At 45.7% G+C, this 17,579-nt stretch overlaps 1 protein-coding gene across 6 annotated transcripts; it reads left to right on the forward strand.

The window, feature by feature from the left end:
• The first annotated feature begins 6,930 nt into the window (after positions 1–6,930).
• On the forward strand, positions 6,931–17,402 carry NCOA4 (nuclear receptor coactivator 4). Of its 6 annotated transcripts, none has more exons than XM_064430198.1 (10): positions 6,931–7,084; positions 12,324–12,477; positions 12,947–13,087; positions 13,208–13,296; positions 13,740–13,848; positions 14,448–14,519; positions 14,904–15,050; positions 15,280–16,290; positions 16,608–16,697; positions 17,246–17,402. In XM_064430198.1, the coding sequence occupies exons 2-10, from the start codon at positions 12,337–12,339 to the stop codon at positions 17,249–17,251; spliced, it is 1,806 nt and encodes a 601-aa protein (XP_064286268.1). In that variant the 5' UTR covers positions 6,931–7,084; positions 12,324–12,336; the 3' UTR covers positions 17,252–17,402. The 6 variants fall into 6 exon arrangements, with proteins under 6 accessions (XP_064286268.1, XP_064286266.1, XP_064286267.1 ...); XM_064430196.1 differs by lacking the exon at positions 6,931–7,084 and adding an exon at positions 7,107–7,198; XM_064430197.1 differs by lacking the exon at positions 6,931–7,084 and adding an exon at positions 7,107–7,198 and having other exon boundaries at positions 14,907–15,050.
• The last annotated feature ends 177 nt before the right edge of the window (positions 17,403–17,579 follow it).

Raw genomic sequence — 17,579 nt, forward strand, 5'->3', positions numbered from 1 at the left:
TCTTGGAAATGTGAGAACTCTGTTTTTAATGTTTTCTAACTTAGGAAAATCCACATCCATTACATTCTACTCTTAAATATAAATAAAGTAGCAGGAAAAGTCACATTAGATTTATGACTGAGTGGGTCAATGCTGAACACAGATGCTTGTCTAGCTAGGGTGAAATAGGCTGTATTATTTTCTCAAACCCATTTGAAAACCAGTTTGCATTGCACCATGCTGCCTCTGCTCCCCAGAGTGCTCAGGTAGCAGTTCCAGCTGAGCAGATTGGGGCTGCCTTTCCCAGGAATTCTCAGGGAGGGATGCACTGGCACACTGGGTGCTTAATGCTTTTTTCTCAGTGTGCCTTCTCTACCTTAACATGCAGGAACAGCCCCAGTTAATGCAGTATTTCGGATGTGTTGTGTTGTCCCTAGACACTAACTAATGTCTCTAGAAGGATTTCATTGTACATTGATACTTGAGGGCTGAGATTGATAATGGGCTGAGATGCTCAGCTCAGTGGCTCAGCAGAGATTGAAGGCAATTGATACTAATATCAGTATGTGCTGAAATCATTCTGAAATGGTGATAGAATAATTAATTTAATTCTGAATTGGTGTTTACTGTTACCATTCCTAGAGGAGAGACCAAAACCTGTCAGACATTTGCACTGACTATTATCATTGCAGTTCCAATTTGAGATAATCTTTGACTGGGGTTAAATACTGAAATAGAGGGTATTATCTTAATGCTTTAAATAAAAACCATCCATAGTTAAATCAGGTCTTTAAAAAAGCCAAAACAGCACATTAAACAGTTGTTTAGTCATTGTCACATCAGTTACTATTAAAATCTTTGTATTTGTTTGTTTGGTCCTCACCTGAACCTGTTTTGCTTTAGGAACCCCTGTTCCACAGAAAGCCTATCTTCCTTCCAGAAGTAGCTTAAGAAAATTTTTGTTGTACAGCTGAGGAAAAGGCCTCACAGAACAATGCTTTTGCACAGTCCTCTGGAACAGGGGTGAGTGAGAAGAGGAAAAAGCTGTTCTGCACTGAAATGTAACCAAGATGTTTCAGGGAAAAAGAGCATCTCCACTGTATGGACAGAGCAATGTGTTTCTGCCTGATCACTTCTCTGCTTATAGCCAGTAAGCATAATGACAGGCTGGACTAATTGCATTATTGGATAGACATTTAGTCTTTTAAATCCAAAGCAGTAGTGACTTGTCTGGAGATGTGCTGAGGTAAGAAGCCTTCTAGAAGGATGTAAGTCACTTTTAAAAACTGAGTAAGAAAGTGTAGCTTTGCTGTAGGAAAAGTAATGTGTGGTGAGGCTGGGTTAAAGCAGAAGCTGAGAGTGGAGGTGAGATTGAGGGACCCCAGCTCCACACAGGGAATTGAGGTAGGTGTCCTCCAGACACTGCTACTGCCCCCTCTCTCAGGAGCTTTTCCAACTGTGAAATTGCAATGTTAATACTTCATTGCCATCTGTTCCTTTCAGACATGTTGAGGTGATTAATTTGTCTTCTTAAGCCCCTTGGAAATGAAAGCAGTTTATTAGTGCTAAGTAATACTGTTAATTGGCAAGAGAAAAGGAGGCAGCATGTGGGTTTATGAGTTGGAAATAAATAATTCTAATCAACTCTCGTGGTACCAGTTAAATAACTTAGTGGAACTTGCTGCGTCAGTCTCTTGTGTCTTTCCCTTTCGGGGGACTTTAGGGTCTAGGATTGATTTCTAAATTTTGTTTCTTTTCCCTTCATTCAGAACTATGGATCTGAAATGGAGACTATAATATTCTATTAATCTTCCTTCCAAAGCACTGTTATTTACACAGGCCACAAGATCCAGCTGGCCCTCGTCAGAACAGGGGAATCTAATGCCTGTGAGCTTGTGTGCAGAGCCCTGGGCTGCTGGTGTCTGCAGGTACTGTGTGTCCTGCAAGCCCCCTGTGCCTGCTGAGGAAGGGAGCTGTGGTGCTTTCTGTTGGGGCTATAGTCCAGGTCATCCCACTCCCCTGCCCCTCCACAGGAGCAATTCTACAGAGCCATGTGGTTTTAAAGGGAAAGAGATGGCTCAGCTTTGTGGGTGATGTGGATTAGTGCAAATTTTGTTCCTTTTCTTGTTCAGAAAGCAACTTGCACACAGCAGTTCTGCCCCATATAAAAATGGTTGTGCTCCCTTTTCACCTCTGCCAGCTGGAATGAACATATCCATGCCCATTTTCAGCACCCTGCCACAGACAAAACCAGTGCCATGAAGTTGTTTCTTTCCCCTGGAACTCTTTCACCAGAGTTGGCACACAATTGCTTGTGGCTTTTACTGTATCCATGAAGGGAATGGTGCACATCCTTTGCCATGGTTGCTTGGGTGTCTGGCTTCCATCTTTCTCGAGCTGTAGAAGTGCTGAGCCTTGAGCTGACAGCCATCACATGTACCAGGGCCAATGTGTTCAGATAGCAGAGTACTAAGCTGCAGCTTGTAAGTCTTTGGGAGCATTAATCCTTTCAGATATGTGACCTAAACAGATGTCATCTGTCTTATTATCAGGCTTTCAGTATACTACAGGCTGTGCCACTTCGATGGCATGTGAAGGAAGCTTAGAAAGCAAACGGGAGGGACACAGGCAAGGAAACCATGCTGCAGACTTCCACCCCCTTCCAGCCACCTTCTGCTCGCCTACAGGCACTAGAGACAGCTTCAGTGGTGTCGCAGGTGTGATGAAGGGGAGATTTTGTCCCCCGAGGTGTTAAAGGCAGTAGGACTTAAGGAATGTGGGTCAGGCCTGCCGTGCACTCCTGCTGGCCAGGATTACATCTCCGAGCTCCACCTGCTGCTCAGCGCCGGCGCGCAGCTCCGCAGGGCAGACCCGCTCTTCCTCGGGCATCTTCTGGTCCCTGCTCGCCTCCGACAATTTTTACCGTAAAGCAGAGATGGGGTCACAGCTTGGGGTGCAGTGAATCCTGCCCGAACACCCCTTTGTTTGTGCTTTGCAGCAGACCTGCTGGCAGGCAGCTTTTTGTGGTGCAGGAAGCACACAGAACTGTCCAGGCCTGAGTGCCAGCGCCTGCCCTGTGCTGTACTGCCCTTAAAGCAGCTCCAGTGGCAGCTGGAGGTTGAGGTCCTTCCCCTGACACAGACACAACACCCTCAGGGATGACACAGGCATAAAAAGTCAGGCCTTTTCCCTCCTCTGATGGCTTTTTGCAGGCTTGTAGGTAATTTGCTTACACTGCTTCTGGTGTTGGTTTTAGCGCAAACTGATGCACTCCAGATTGGGACTGGGCAGAACATCCTGTGTGCAGGTTATTTGAATGCTGTCTTGTGTTCATATTGTCTGGAAAATCCTCCAAATGCCACTGCCTCAGAGAATCCAGTTTTAGAAAAGCTTTTACATTGATTTAAATGCAAAATGTGATGTTACAATTTGTTTTGTTGTAATTTCTTCCTTGTTCACATAGTGATCTGTGTTTTCTAAATTCCAGGCTCTTTTTCAGCATCAGCCTCACTCTAACATCAGAATGAAGAGTTAATTTACTGTCATGCTGCCATAACTGCTTTCTTAAAAAGGATCTTGGGAAGAGATGAGACGTGTTTCTGAGAAAGCAGAAGAGACCTGTTTCGGTTCTGTGATGGATGTTGTTCAACAACACCACTGAAATGAGAGCAAACCCTGGAGCTGTAACGCAGCCCTTGTGCTCCAAGTCTGCACTGGGAGTCCTTTCCTGCTGCAATTTTCACTGGAATGTGTGTGTATATACATACTGGAGGGGGCTGCAAAATGTTTAGTGACCAAAATCACACTGATGTTTTGTTACAGGCTAGATCTATGTTTGTGATAGAACAACTTTTCTGAAGCAGGTTGAAGGTTTTTAAAACAGTTTTAGTTTAGTTAAAATTGTTTATACACTGTTTACATGACTCCCTCCCTGTAGTGTGAGTCCTTTGGTGCTATGCCTGTTATTTTTTGCATTGACAGGTTTGGACCACAAGAAGTAAGAAATTTGTTCATGTCTGTGGTGGGACCCTAATTCACAAAAGCAACCCATTGCTTCCAGAAGTTCTGCCTTTGGTTAGGCTGTCTGGACAAGCTACAGAAGACCTTCCTGAGAACCTCTTTAAATGAAACATGAGTGTGGAGTTAGGTGTAGGTGGTACTTTTGTTCAATGTGAAGCAGGATAGAAGAAGAGACAGTAAGTAAAAAGTTTGCAGAAATGAGAAATGCCTAAACTAGAGAAAGAAAAAAGGCTGTGTGTGGTGTGCAGGAAAAGGCCATTAAAACATCTGTTTACAGTCTATATATGAAACTGTTTGTGTGGGAGTTCAAAAACATTTCATTCCCCTCTGGCACTGAGGTAGCTCGACACAAACAGCAAAGATTCAAGGTGAGTAAATACAGTGCAGAGAGCTTTGAAAGTGCCCTGCGGGGCAGTGAAGCCTTTGGACTCCAGCACAGGCTCCTTGGGCGGGCGGGGGGCTGAGGTGGCCCTGGGGCCAGGGCCCTGCGGGAAGGCTGGGGCTGGATCTGGCGCACAGCTGTGGGCCCGAGTGCCAGGTCACGGCCCCTGGAAGGGGACCAAGGACACACGTCAGAGAGGATACGTGCGAGGGAGGGTCACGCACCCGGGCTGGCAGGGACGAAGGGAAAACAGTCCCTTTCCAGCGGCAGAGCTTGCGGAAACTGGCGATTCCCGGGGGAGCCCGCGTGAGGTTCCCTGACAGCCACAATGACGATTCTTCCAGAATGTCATACCCTGCCTTGGGACTCTTGCTGCTTCTGACGGGAGCAGCTGTGCCGGGCTCGCTGAGCTTCCTGATTCCCCGTTTGCGAGGCAGGGATGGACTGCTCAGCACTGCAGAACAGGGAACTCACATTCTGGAACATTTAACAGGGAACTTAACACAGCTGATGCCCTTCAGCTACATTATTGCAGTTGTTGAAAGAGGAACAGTCTGAACAGAAAAGAAACATCTTTTAAACCCCATAAAATTTGCTCTTAATCCATTGCACCAGAGAATATTCTTCAAGTTCTTTGTGGTTTGAGTAGTGCCCTGTAGTAGTTTTGCAGGCCCATACCTAAGAAATGCAGAAAAAGCTTCCAGTTTTCTATCAAACCTCATGTTTCCAGGGATGGGAAAGGATGAATCTTTCCCTGGTTTTTGTTCCCACACTGCAGACGAGCAAGGAAAAATGTCTTTTAGTGACAAGGGAGTCATTATACACTTTGCCAAATCAGGGAAGGACGGGTTTTATGCTGCAGAGCTGTAAGTGGGATTCCCATTCAGCAAGAAATAGCACTGAATCTTGGGTATAGACATGCATTACGTGCTGTCACAAACTTCTGATGGGAAAAGCTGCAGGCTTTTGTTCTCGTTAACTATTTCTGATGTGTATTTAGATCCCTTTTATGCATCCAAAATGCTCTGGTTGGAGCCTTACTCTGAACAGCGATACACAGTTTAATCCAGTGCTGAGGAACTGCTCACTACATCTCCATCTTTGCTTCTGTTTTAACATGAGCAGATTACCCTATTTATTTTCCCATAAAACTGCATCTCTACCCAACCTTTTGCCTTTATTTTAGTAGATCACCAATTTCCCTTTTGCTTAAGCTGATGTAATTTTATTTTTCTGATCCACTATGCAGGTTTGTACAAAAAGGCACATCTGGCATGGCAAAGGGTATGGCTGAGGGAGGAGCAGAGTGTACTGCCATCAGGGTGGGAGGAAAGAGACCATTAAAAGATGCATCTGGTTCCTTACCCTTGATATTCCTTTAGAGGTAAGGTGGAAGACTTGTCCAAAGAGCAAATCCTCTGAGGAAGGCATGACCTTAACCACAATGAATCCACACAGAAAGTGTGCTGTGTGAAGCAACACTACCAACAACAACAACAAAAAAAAAACCTCTCAGACCATCTGGATTATGATATTGCCTTCATCAAGCCTGTGGAAGACATGACAGAAACCTGTCATTGTCCACTGTGCCTGGGAGGACACAACAGGTGTATGAGCACTCCTGGTTTTCCAAGGTCAGGCAGGGTTGGTATTATTTTTCCTCTTAAATCCAAGTACACAGAGGAGGATTATATAACACAGCCTGTGTCTCCTACATGTTTAGACAAGGAAGCCAAATTCCCGAAATGCTTGTTCCTAGGGTAACAGCACATCTGGGATTAGGCGGCTGATTTATACTTTCTCTTATGTCAGCACTGAATAATTTGTACTTTCAACAGCGAGTGAGGTCCTGATTAGAAGATTGGCTCCTTGGTCTGTGCCCAGAGGAGGATATGTGTGGGAAATTGTGACTCAGCTGCCACATGTACTCAGCTACTTGGATTTCCATTTGGAGTCCTTCCTGCTTGAAGCCCCCCTACATTCTCTGTTAAGCTTTAAATGCTGTGTGTACACTTAGAAAAGGCAGCGCTTCACACGTGTGCTGGCCGGGGAGTCCCGTAAGGACTGAAATCTCACTGAATCACAGCACAGTCTGTGTCGGAAAGCACCCACGAGGACCAGCGAGTCCAGCTCCGTGATGGCCCCACAGGGATCGAACCCTCGGCGCTACCGCCCCACGCCCTGCCCGGCTGAGCTGATCTCCCGGCCCCGGACCGGCCAAAGCTCGCTCCCTAGCAGTAACTGGATCCTTTTCCCGGCTGGAAAGCGGCGTGGCAGTACCGGGAGGCGTTCTTGCCGCGCTCCACACTTGCGGAAATGAACACCCAAAAGCAAGCCACGCACTCTGGGAAATTTCCGGTGGACACGAAAAAGACCCGCACCGGTGGCTCGCCCCACGGCACACGTCCTGTGCCCCGTGGGTTCGCCGTGCCGGGCCAGCCGCGATTCCCGGATTTTGGCTGCCCTGAGGAGCAGCGGCAGCAGCGCCGCCCCCTCAGCGCCCCCTCAGCCGCTCCGCCGCTCCGGCAGGGGGCGCGCGGGCCGGCGGTCTCGCGAGAGCGCGCGGGCGGGCGGCGCGGGGCTGCGGGAGCGGCGCGCGGGCGGCGGTGAGGGGCGGCGGGGCCGGCCGGGCGGGGCAGACATCCGGGGGGAGCTGGGAGCAATCCCGTGAGGAATCCCGTCAGGAATCCCGTCAGGCATCCGGTAAGGCATCCCTTAAGGCGCCCCGTTGCGGGGAGTGCCCAGGCGCCCGGCCTGGGTCGGGCAGGTCGCTGGGGAAATGGACGCTCCGCGGCGCAGGGCGCGCACGGAGACGGGGTTTGTACTGAGCTCGCTCTCCGTGGGCCGGAGGGGTTGTGCCGCGAGCGCTCCTAAAGCCACGGCTCTAATGGCAGAGGCAAGGTCTTTTGTTAGCAGCTGCGCCTCTCAGAGGTTATATAAGCAGTAAATGTCTGGGTTAGGAATGGTCGGGGCTCGCGTCGTGTCTGTCCAGAGTTTGTCAGACCTGTGTTGTTCGGTGCTGGTAAGCGGTGTGGGCCAGAGCCTCCGGGGGTTTGCTGAGCGTTCTGACAGCTTTAAACTCGGTCTTTATGGCTGGGATTAAAGAGAGAAGATGACAGAGGAACGAGGTGGCCTTCCCCCGATACTTTCGATGAGGTGTGCAGTCAGGGGAGCGGAAAAAAGCCGGCAGCCATGTAAAAACCACTGTTCGCCACGCTGCAAGTGCATAGCATTGGATGGATGGGTGTGCAGGGAGCACGGCAGTGCTGTCTTTGGGGCCAGATGCTTCAGGCAGGACCAGGGGTTTGTCACTTGTTTTCCGAAGGAATTTTAAGTGCAATAGTCTGGAAGATGCATTGTAATGTGCAACCTGCGTTAAGTGTGTGTTTTCCCCACTCTGGTGTATCTTCTTTGGTGTTTTCAGTAATTATAGCACGGAGGTATCAGGCCTTCATATTCAGATACTTTGTGATTTCATTTATATGCTTGCTGTGCATAAAGTATATATTTATGATAGATAAAGTGGTGACCAGACTTCTTCACAGCTGCAGTAGTGACTTGTAACTGTTCAGAGCCCAGCTCTTGTGAGATTGCCTCAGTACAGGTGCTTTGTGCACTGGCTGGGCTGTGTCAGAGCTAAAACAGGCAGAAAAGGTAGCCACGGGTGTTCAGGTCTGTGGCACAGGCCATTTACTGGGCAGACAGGTGAAAACTACCTGAATTTTAGACAATGTAATACCTGAAACTTCTGTTACTGTTTCTTAAGGTGCTTATTTCACTTTTTCTCTTGCTCGAAACTGTTAAAGGTTATTTATTTTTTTCACATGGCTTGTGACTTAAAAAATATACGTGTTTTGGAATAAAATAATTCCCCTGTATGGGGCAGGAGCTCCATACAGATGCTGGCACATAGTGCTGATGCTGCACTGTACAAAGTGCTTGTTGTGCTTGCATGTAAATGGGAAGTTCCCAGATTCAGCTCGTGTACTCGGAGTGCTTCACTCCCTGACCACAACTCCTGCCTATCTAATTTTGGAAAGTTCTTAAGAGGAACTACTGTTTTTTGGTGGGGTTAGATGGAAGTCCGTGGGGATTTCAGTTCAAACAAGCCAGCTGGTTTAAAGCCACATGAAGACAGGTCAGAGAAGCCTGTGGAGCAGCCTTGTCCTGCCAAATGGAAGAAACCAATTCCAAATTTATAGATAGAGCCCATTCAAATGGGAGGCTTCGTTCCCTTCAGAAGCTTTTCCCCAGCAAAGGCTTTGCACAGCCCTGTTTTTGAGGTGATTTTTCCACACCTATTTGAAATTAAAAACAATGCTCTTCCCAAGGGCAGCGGGGATGGTTGTGCTGAGAGTGAAAAGCTGGTAGAACCAGTTTCCTGCCAGCCTGTTTGCAGAACAAGAAGGGCTGTCTCCTCCTCTGCTCACCAGCTGCCAGATATTTAATTAAAAGCTTAAAATTATTTTTGTCCAGTGGTTTCTGACCTCGGGGAATTAACATCCCAGGGGAGTGGGCAGCCAGGAGGTTGCACAGAGCACCTGTGGCCAGGAGTTGTAGCTGCAAGGTCTTATGGTGACAGCTCTCCAACGAGCCAAAAGTCTTCCTTTAAAAACTGGTAGTTATTTTACTATTAGGAACAATAATATAATCTTCCTTATCATTCAAGCAGTTCTTTTGGTTTCATGGCTGTGACATTTTTACTGCTTGTATGCAGGCGAGGACACGTGTGTGGCCCGTCCCTGGGAGTATTCCAGGCCAGGCTGGATGGGGCACCCTGCTCTGGTGAGAGGTGTTCCTGCCTATGGCCGGGGCATTGCAACCACACGATCTTCAAGGTCCTTTCCAGCCGAGGCCATTCTGTGTGCTTTCCTCAGCTCTGTGTGTGAAATTGTGGAAGCAAGACTAGATGTGACAAGAATTGTGTGCATGTCAGTTTGGTCCTTCCAGGAGCTAGCTCGCATCCGAGCTGCTCAGTGGCAGGATTTCTGGCACGTCGCAGGCTCAGTGCTGGATGAGGAGCCTCACTGCTGGGCTGTGCATGGCCGGGCACGGAAGGCTGAGCTCGGCTCGCAGCTCTTCAGCTCTCGCTGCTCCACCCGCGGTGGGGCTGGATGCCTCAGCGCTCGGCTCTGCTTTGTTGTAGCATGAAGAGATACATTGCCACACGTACGAAGTTGCAAGAAATAGCGGTTTTGTTGCAAAACGTTGAGGTTACGCTGTTTCAACTGCTCGTTGGCTGTTTGGCGGCGCTCGGTGTTGGGCTGAGCGGAGCCCGGCCGGGGCAGAGCGGCTCGGCCCGGTCCCGGTCCCCGCCCGGCGGGCCCGGTGGTCGCGGCCCGCCCCGGGCCCGCCCCGGCGCTGCCGACGTGCGGCCCGGCCGGGCGCGGTGCCGGGCGGGGCGCGCTGCGCCGCCCCGATAAGGCGAGGGGCCGCTCCGGCAAGCCGGGGCTTGGAGCGGAATTTGCAGGCTTGGGAGCGTTCCGGAAAGCATTCCGGAGGCCGTGCCTGGGAATGGAGGCCGCGGTATAAACAGGACGTTGCGGGGTTGCTTCCTGAGCGCGGAAAGTGAGTGCGGGCTCGTGTGTTGGGGGTGTGCATCCCGTGACGCACACAGCGGGGGCTGCTGGGGACCCCCGCGTGCTTGGAAAGCGTGTGATGGCACGGACATGGCCACGGAGGGGACGGTGTGTTGCAGCCGTGTGTCTTCTTGTTACTGTTGTGTGATCGCGGGTGTATCAGAGCATATGGCCTGAAAATGTCCTAAATTCTCAGTGCTCATTGGGAGTAACTGGGAAGCAAGGAAATGTGTGCTTGCCCCCACTCGGCTTGTGGAAATGGAAAAGAAGGGTGGATTGGCTCTCACGCTCGACATGTGAGTTTTAGTGGCTTATTCGCAACAAAGCCTAAGAACAGCCATTTTAGCAGGAGCTGGCTGGCTGGAGGAAGGCAGCATTCATTCTCGCCATACATTCTGCAGTGAGTCTCTTGCAATCATCGAAAAAAGGAAAAGGAACAAACAGTAGTTTCAGAGATCATTAGAGAAGAGTGTGTAAGCTTCTTAAATTTAATTGTGCCATTACAAAGTTGCTAATAGTGTGATGAAGTAGATTAACATAATTTTCACCAAAGTTGTTAAGTACATTATCTTTGTGTGAGCAAATATGTGTGGTAGCTTTATTTAGCCTTTCAGACTTTGACTTGTTGTTGTGTAAGAATATAAAAAATGAAATAATAACCAATACAATTTTTTTAAAATTTACGTTTGGGTTTTTAAGGTACCTAATATCCTTGTTTTCTTGGCTGGGTGTATTGCTGTCATCCACTTGTTAGATTACATCTGAGAACTAGGGCTCACACTTAGACTGTTGGTTCCTACATCCTGTAGGGTGAGAGTTGAAAAGCAAAATAAAGTCTAGGGAGTGTTGTGAGAAAAAGCTTAGCTTACCTTTTATTGAATGTTGCTAGCATGGTGAAGGTCATGAAACCTTATAGAAGTGAATGTGTGAGCAAGCTAGGGTGTGCAAATACTGGTGTGCACAGCACAGCATGGAGAATGATGTTTTTCAGACTTCTGCACTGTCTGATTTGGTGCAAAATAACGTAAACTTAAATATTACATTTGAGCTCTTTAGTGTTTGTGCTCTGCAGTTCCTAGAGGATGAGATGTTATGGTGAGGATGGGATTGAGCTGTGTGCAGGATCTTGGGGTGGCTTCTGTGCCTAGTCTATGTCTTGTGTGTGGAGGTGCTGGAGAGACAGGAAGCCCATGGTGCTGAGGGAGCTGAGGGAGGTGCAGCCTCTGCTCCTGCCACACCGAGAACATTGCTTTTTGTGTCACCTTCCACCTGCAAGCCACTCTTACCCCTCTCCTGAGTGAAACACACACTTTTGTATCCTCCTGTCGAAGGACTTTTGGGTTACAGTTTATATGATCATGGGGCTTGGAAATTGCAGACTAAATGCTGCTCAGTACCACAAGCTCGTGGTTGGTTGTATTCAAAACTACTTTCAGTTCCCTCCAGAGCTGTGGTAAAATTTGTGACATTTTAGATTGGCACATGTGTATGCTTTAAATCTGCTGGGAATTTCCATAGTTGTCATTGCTGAGGACTTGTTTAAATAGAATAAATACTTTGAACGTATTGTATTTTAGGAATCTCATGAAACTGACAGGAGAATTTAAACTTTTTGGTAACAAAATAACCCTCTGTTTAGGAAAAGTGCTTACAGTGATTCTTCCCATTTTTACTAAAAATCCATACTATCTTTTCCCCCTTATTTGCAGAATCCTTGCCAGTATAACTTTTGTAGATATTTTGTATTTGAGCCCCTTCTGCTTGAGACTGTGCTGAAGTTACCACAGCTGTGACCAGGACAAAATGGGTAGCTGTGAAAATTCTGGCCTTTGCAGCTTAGTAAAGAATGATCTTTGCAGCAATGTGTGGGGTTTCAGTTGGTAAAACTGTATGGGAATTTTCTCATTTATGGCAGCCAGCTCATTGCCTGCAGAGGAAAGAAGGGTGACTGAAATATTTCCTGCCCCTGGCCAGGCCATTCTCCCCCAGCTCCAGCATTGCTGCTGAACCTTCCCTGAGCCGGCCCCTCAGCTCTGGGTTTGCTGGCTAGGCATAAAAGCTGGAGGAAGGGAACTGGCAGGAGAGGATTGCTTAAACTCCTGTGGCTGAAGCTGTTGTCAAATATCTGTTGGTTTTCCTGTGATTGTGCAAATTCCGTGGGCCGAGGTGTTTGAGAGACTCTTGTTGCTCCTGGAAGAGAGCTTTATCTATCTTTAGAAAACTTGCATCTGTGTAGGGTTTTAGGGGGTTTTTTGTTCACCTTTATAGTGAAGTAGAGCAGATGGTTCTTCATATGATGCCCTTCCTTTTCTGTTAAAGAGGAATAGAAACTATTAAGAAATTGTTTTTCCATTGTGTTTTAGGAACACTTCAAGAATGAGTCCACCACAAGATAGAAATAGAAATTCCTGCAGCAGTGAGACTCTGGCAAAGTGCCTTCAAGCAAAGAAGGACTTGGAAACAGCTATATCTGGAATTGTCAAAGCTGAACAGCAGATTAAAGAAAACTGGCGGGAGGTAATTTTAAATTACTTCTTAGAGATTTTTTAATAACTAACATGATTTCAATTAAAGTTTTTATTATTCCAGAATATTTATTATTATGGTGGTATGAATTTTTCCTAGAAATTTGCAAACACATTGCTGTGTCATTTTGCCAATGCTCTTGATAAAGGTATTTCTGTATACCTTTATCTTCTTTATCAATTTTGCAAGCATAGGCATGCAGCATTTCCAAAAGCTGATGATTGAAACATCAGAATAGAGAGAGATTACAAATAACATTATTCTTTGATACCTTTTAAAGGTAGCCTTGGAACTGTTACTGACCTGAGTCATGTGGTTCTGTGGGTGACTGTGATGAATTTTTGAGATAAATCACTCCAAAAATACCACTTGCCACTGACAAACAGTAGTTTGTAAGCAGTGCAGCACATGTATGTCCACTGTGCTGGACAGATGCAGAACTGGTGTGTGTTCCTGGCAGGTCAAGGCCAAGATCCACAGCCACATCAGCCGGCAGCTGGAATGCCTGCGCAGCCGTGAGGTGTGGCTCTTCGAGCAGGTGGATCTCATCCAGCAGCTCAAAGAGGAGGCCTTGCAGCAGCAGGCACAGCAGCTCTACTGGGTAAGGCTTGGTTGTCAATTGCTGCACTGGCGTTTTCAAGCACACATTGTCCTTGCAAGTATTGGCTCAGTTTTGATCCTGGAAGCTGAAACAATAGCGTGTGTTTTGTCTTCCCTGCAGTACTTGGGACAGTTCAATTGCCTTATTCATCAGCTGGAACACTCCTACAGTAACGAACTGGCAAACCAGATTTCAATCTGCCTGGAGAGGTAAATATATTTTATGATGCAAGTTAACACAGTTGGGTTTATTTTAACTTATGAACTTAATCTGTTTTTATTCTAATAGAACTAACAGATCTCACTGTTCCTACATTTTGAATAGTTCCTGGTAATAAGAACAACATTCTGAGGTGATAAACCAGGGTTATAATGAGCAGGAGAAGTACTCATTTATGCAGATTATTTCAACTATTAGTTGTTGATGGCAGGTGAAGTAAGAAGGTGAAACTTCAAGGTGTTTTGGTGGCAATTTATTCTATTCTTGGTTTGTAGATAGCCATTCCTTTCTTGTATGCTGTATCAAAGCCTTCTTTGTTACCTAATTACTGCCAAGTAGCTTGAAAGCCTGTTTATGAAATAATGGACTGACTTCTTAAACAGGACAGGTGAAAAAGATTTTAATTTTTTTTCCTTTCACCTTTCTCTTTCAGACTGGAAAGTCTTACACTTAAACCTGAAGAGTCTTCCATCCTAAATTTTGAGGCTGACACATCTTACCTTCGCCAAGCTATTACCTCATTTGGTTCCATTAAAACCATGGTAAGCACCAGGACTTCCCTGGGTTGGAATACTTGCCTCAAAGATTTTTTTTTTCAGCAAAGCAATATATTCCAAGTGATATTTTTGCTTTTAGTGACAGCTTGAATGGGTTCTGTGTGTGAGTCATATAATTTTAGCTGTAGAATAAATACACAGTGGTTTATTAATTATTGCATGTAGTTTTCACTGAGTTTAGTTATGTACATGCTATTTTAATGTATTTTGGCAGAGGCTGAGGGAATGACTACTGCATTCTTGCTGTATTCTAGCAGATGAAAATTCATTACTCTTTTCTTTAGATAGCAATAGTTATAACAGTAGAAGTTTTCTGTGATAAAAGTATTTTGGGATTCTTATGTAAGCAACATATTTCCTGTATTATTGGAGACAATCCTGTTAAAGGAAGCAGACTCACGGTAGTATTTTTATACTACCTTGTAGTAGTAAATTTTTCTCTATTCTGTTTGTAAATGTTGAGAGCATTGTTAGCCATAAAGCACTGAGAATTTGTAACTGTGCCTTATTTTTGCTTTATTGTAGAATTTTTCCTAGAAACTGGACAAAATTTAGATTTAAATTAATTTTTACTTTTCTTTCAGCAAACCTCAGAGAGAGAGAATACTTCTCCTTGGTTCCCAGGGCAGAGCTGTGCCCTTATGAACTGTGAGCAGGTAAGATTGACCTGTGTGTGCATGTTTAATTGCATTAGAGGAAAGAGGAGAACTCAAGCACGTTATGTGAGCTTGAGTAATGGCTTGTGTTTGTTAAGATGCTTGAGTAACCAGTGACAGTGGCTGTGGTGAGCAGTGATCTGATACTGTAGCTGCTCCAGGAGCAGACAGGCAAGAACAGAGTATGAAAGTGTGTGTGGGGTGTGACTGACAGGATTTTTAATGGAATGTTCCTTGATGTTGGAACTATCCAGTTCCTTTGGGTTTTTTCATAATTAGAGGGGACTGTTTTTCCTGTTGGTGCAGAAACATGCTGCCTGCTGAACGCCTGTGTTGGTTGGCTCAGCAGTCTGTCTTTCTCCTAACCACGGGCACTCTCTCCAGCAGCAGACGCCGTGCGGGCCGGTGAGCGCCTCGCTGGCTGGCTGGCTACTCGGCAGCAGGCCCGTGGGTGTGCGCCAGGCTCCCTATGTTCCCAGCACCAATCTTGAGGAATGGGTTACCCAAAAGTGTGCGTCAGAGCCCAGCCAGGTAAACCTTCTGTGTGCTAACCTAGTTTTGAGCAGAGGGGAAAACACAGTGCCTGATTATAAACAGAATGTGGTGGGAATGAAACCTTCTGTAGTGCTCTTCATTCTGCCTCGTGTTCACCCGATGCTTTGGCACTTACTAGCTGAATGCTCTGAGCTTGAACTATACAAGCAGTTACTGAACATTGCCTTTTAGTTTTAATAGACTTATTTCAATGTGTCTTTACCAGGATTTGAATTCTTCCAAAGTCTGCTACTTTGAGCAAGCCTGGGGAAATCTGAAGGATTTGGAGAACTGGCTCCTGCACAATCAGCAGCGTGATCTTGCTGGGAAGACAGATTCCCCTGGTCGCAAGGACTCCACCTCTACTCTCAACTCATCCTTTTCCACTATTGAAAAGGTGGAGGAATTAGAATCCCTTGGACAAGAAGAGATGGACCTTTCTGACTGGCTGCTTACTCCTGACACAGAAAATGCAAGTATTGCTTCAGATGAGAAATGGAAGAATGAATTTAAACCTTTTAGAGAGGAATGCAATTTGAATGATTGGCTCCTCAAAGCTGAAACGTGTACCAGTTGTCGTGGCAGCCAGAGCAAAAGTGTGGAAATTGAGAATCTGGGAAATCTGAAGTGCCTGAATGAGCATCTTGATGGAAAGAAATCGTCCACTACATCTGCTGTAAATGCTTGGCTTCTTCAGCATCCTCAGGCCCCCTTCAAAGTGGAAGATGTGTGCAAAGCTAACGATCTGTGTGCCAGCTTTTCAGAATGCGTGTGTGATGAAAACTGTGGAAAAGAGGCTCTTTGCAAATGGCTTCTGAAGAAAGATGGGAAGGACAAAAATGGAGTTCCAGTCAGCCAGAGAGATGTACCAGACCTTGAGCATGGCAAGACCAAGTCTGCTGCCAGTTCCTGGCTTAGCCCTGCCCAGCAGCTCCCAGGGGAGCCCCTGAGTGCAGAGAAAGCAGATTATTCAGCAGAGATCGCAGAACCCTGGAAAGCGTTGCTCGAGAGGCCTCTGACAAGCTGGCTGGCCAAGGCTGAGCACAAAGCAGCAAGCACAGAAGAAAAGGAGAGTCGGGAAAAAGCAGACAAGAGTTTCAAGAGTCCTTTCCTGGACCTCTTGGCTCCATTCCACCTCCCCTTAAATGTAAACAGTTGGGTGTTGGCTTCAAATGACCTAGAAAATGCAAACCTGCCTCCAGTGGAAGATAAATGGCTTCTGCGCAAGAAAGCACAAGTGAGCATAAATTTTTGGTACTTTTGCATCTTATGTGCCAGGTTTATTGCTTTACTGAATTTAATGACTTAATTCTCTTCAAAGTCATGGCTCTTCTGGATAATACTGACTGAAAGTTTTTAGGTTTCTTGGCTATTTTAATGTTTTCACAATTATTAGTTACTTAGCACCAAACAAATTAATGTTATACTAAGTGAAGAAAGTATTAATCTCAGAGTCTAAAATCAGTTTTGGTTTTGAACACACTACAGAATTTGAAGATACATCAGAATGTATTTATGTTTGGGGTTTGGTAATTAAGGTGACTTCTCTTTCAGGACTTTGGCCTTCCTACAGTTTGTGACCTTTTTGCCTGTATGAAACTCAGTGGAGATAATGAAAAATGGCTGTATCGGTCTCCTTTACAGGTAGGATACAGAATCTATTAGAACAGCTGAGCCTAATCATAACGGGGTACAGAACACAGACACTGGCAGCTATTGGTCACCTTCAATTCTTTACATGTGTTTAACAGCATAGTAATTTCCTCCCCATACACCTTTTTAACAGCTTCGACCATCCCCTTTGTTATTATTCCTCCTCTTTTGATCACAGGCCAGGGAGGAAATGAATTCTGTTCTTGTGTAAAGCTCTCAACTGATTGACACTTAGTAACTCTGATTGTAACTAAGATACGGAATTAATGTATCAAACTCCAGGCAGCTGCTTTCTTACCTTAATAATGTGTTTACAGCTGACATCGTGTCTTTCCTTTCTGATGATAACTCTTTGTCATTGTTTTTGAAATGAATATAGTCCTTAGCAGAAGTACTTCAAACTCTAAAAGGCAGGATTCTCAGTTCTAAGAGGAATGTTAATATCATTTTTTTTCAAGGGTATTATGTTATAGTTGTTTTTTTTCCAAAATGTTGCTGTTTCTCAAAGAGAATAATAACCCTATTTTATATTTGTTTAGATGTGAAGAACTGGATGTGTTGAAATCATCCCCTTCCTGCTATGAGTCGCACATCACACTGAGTGACTGCAGCCAGCTGAGTGCTTGTGTTTTGTGTTTGGCCATCTGCTTTCTCTTCTAAAATTATAACAAAAAGAAAGATTCCTTATCTAACAGAGTTCTGGTGCAGAAGATCCCTTTTTGTTGTCATTAATTCTGAAATGTAAACCCACTGACCATAAGCAATCAGATGCTTTAGAGGTGTTAGCAAATTTGTATCTGTTATGGGAATACAAGGATCTTTAATGGGTTGTCACTTCAAGTATGTTGAAGCCAGTGCAGGTAAAAGCAGAAT

Source organism: Passer domesticus, chromosome 8, assembly GCF_036417665.1.
Source record: "Passer domesticus isolate bPasDom1 chromosome 8, bPasDom1.hap1, whole genome shotgun sequence".
NCBI lineage: Eukaryota > Metazoa > Chordata > Aves > Passeriformes > Passeridae > Passer > Passer domesticus.

Bases quoted from the DNA above. Each gene is read 5' to 3' on its own strand.
- NCOA4 (XM_064430196.1), top strand. From the start codon at position 7,161: ATGGACGCTCCGCGGCGCAGGGCGCGCACGGAGACGGG. The intron at 7,199-12,323 runs GTTTGTACTGAG...ATTGTGTTTTAG, and splicing joins AGGGCGCGCACGGAGACGGG to GAACACTTCAAGAATGAGTC. The intron at 12,478-12,946 runs GTAATTTTAAAT...TGTTCCTGGCAG, and splicing joins TTAAAGAAAACTGGCGGGAG to GTCAAGGCCAAGATCCACAG.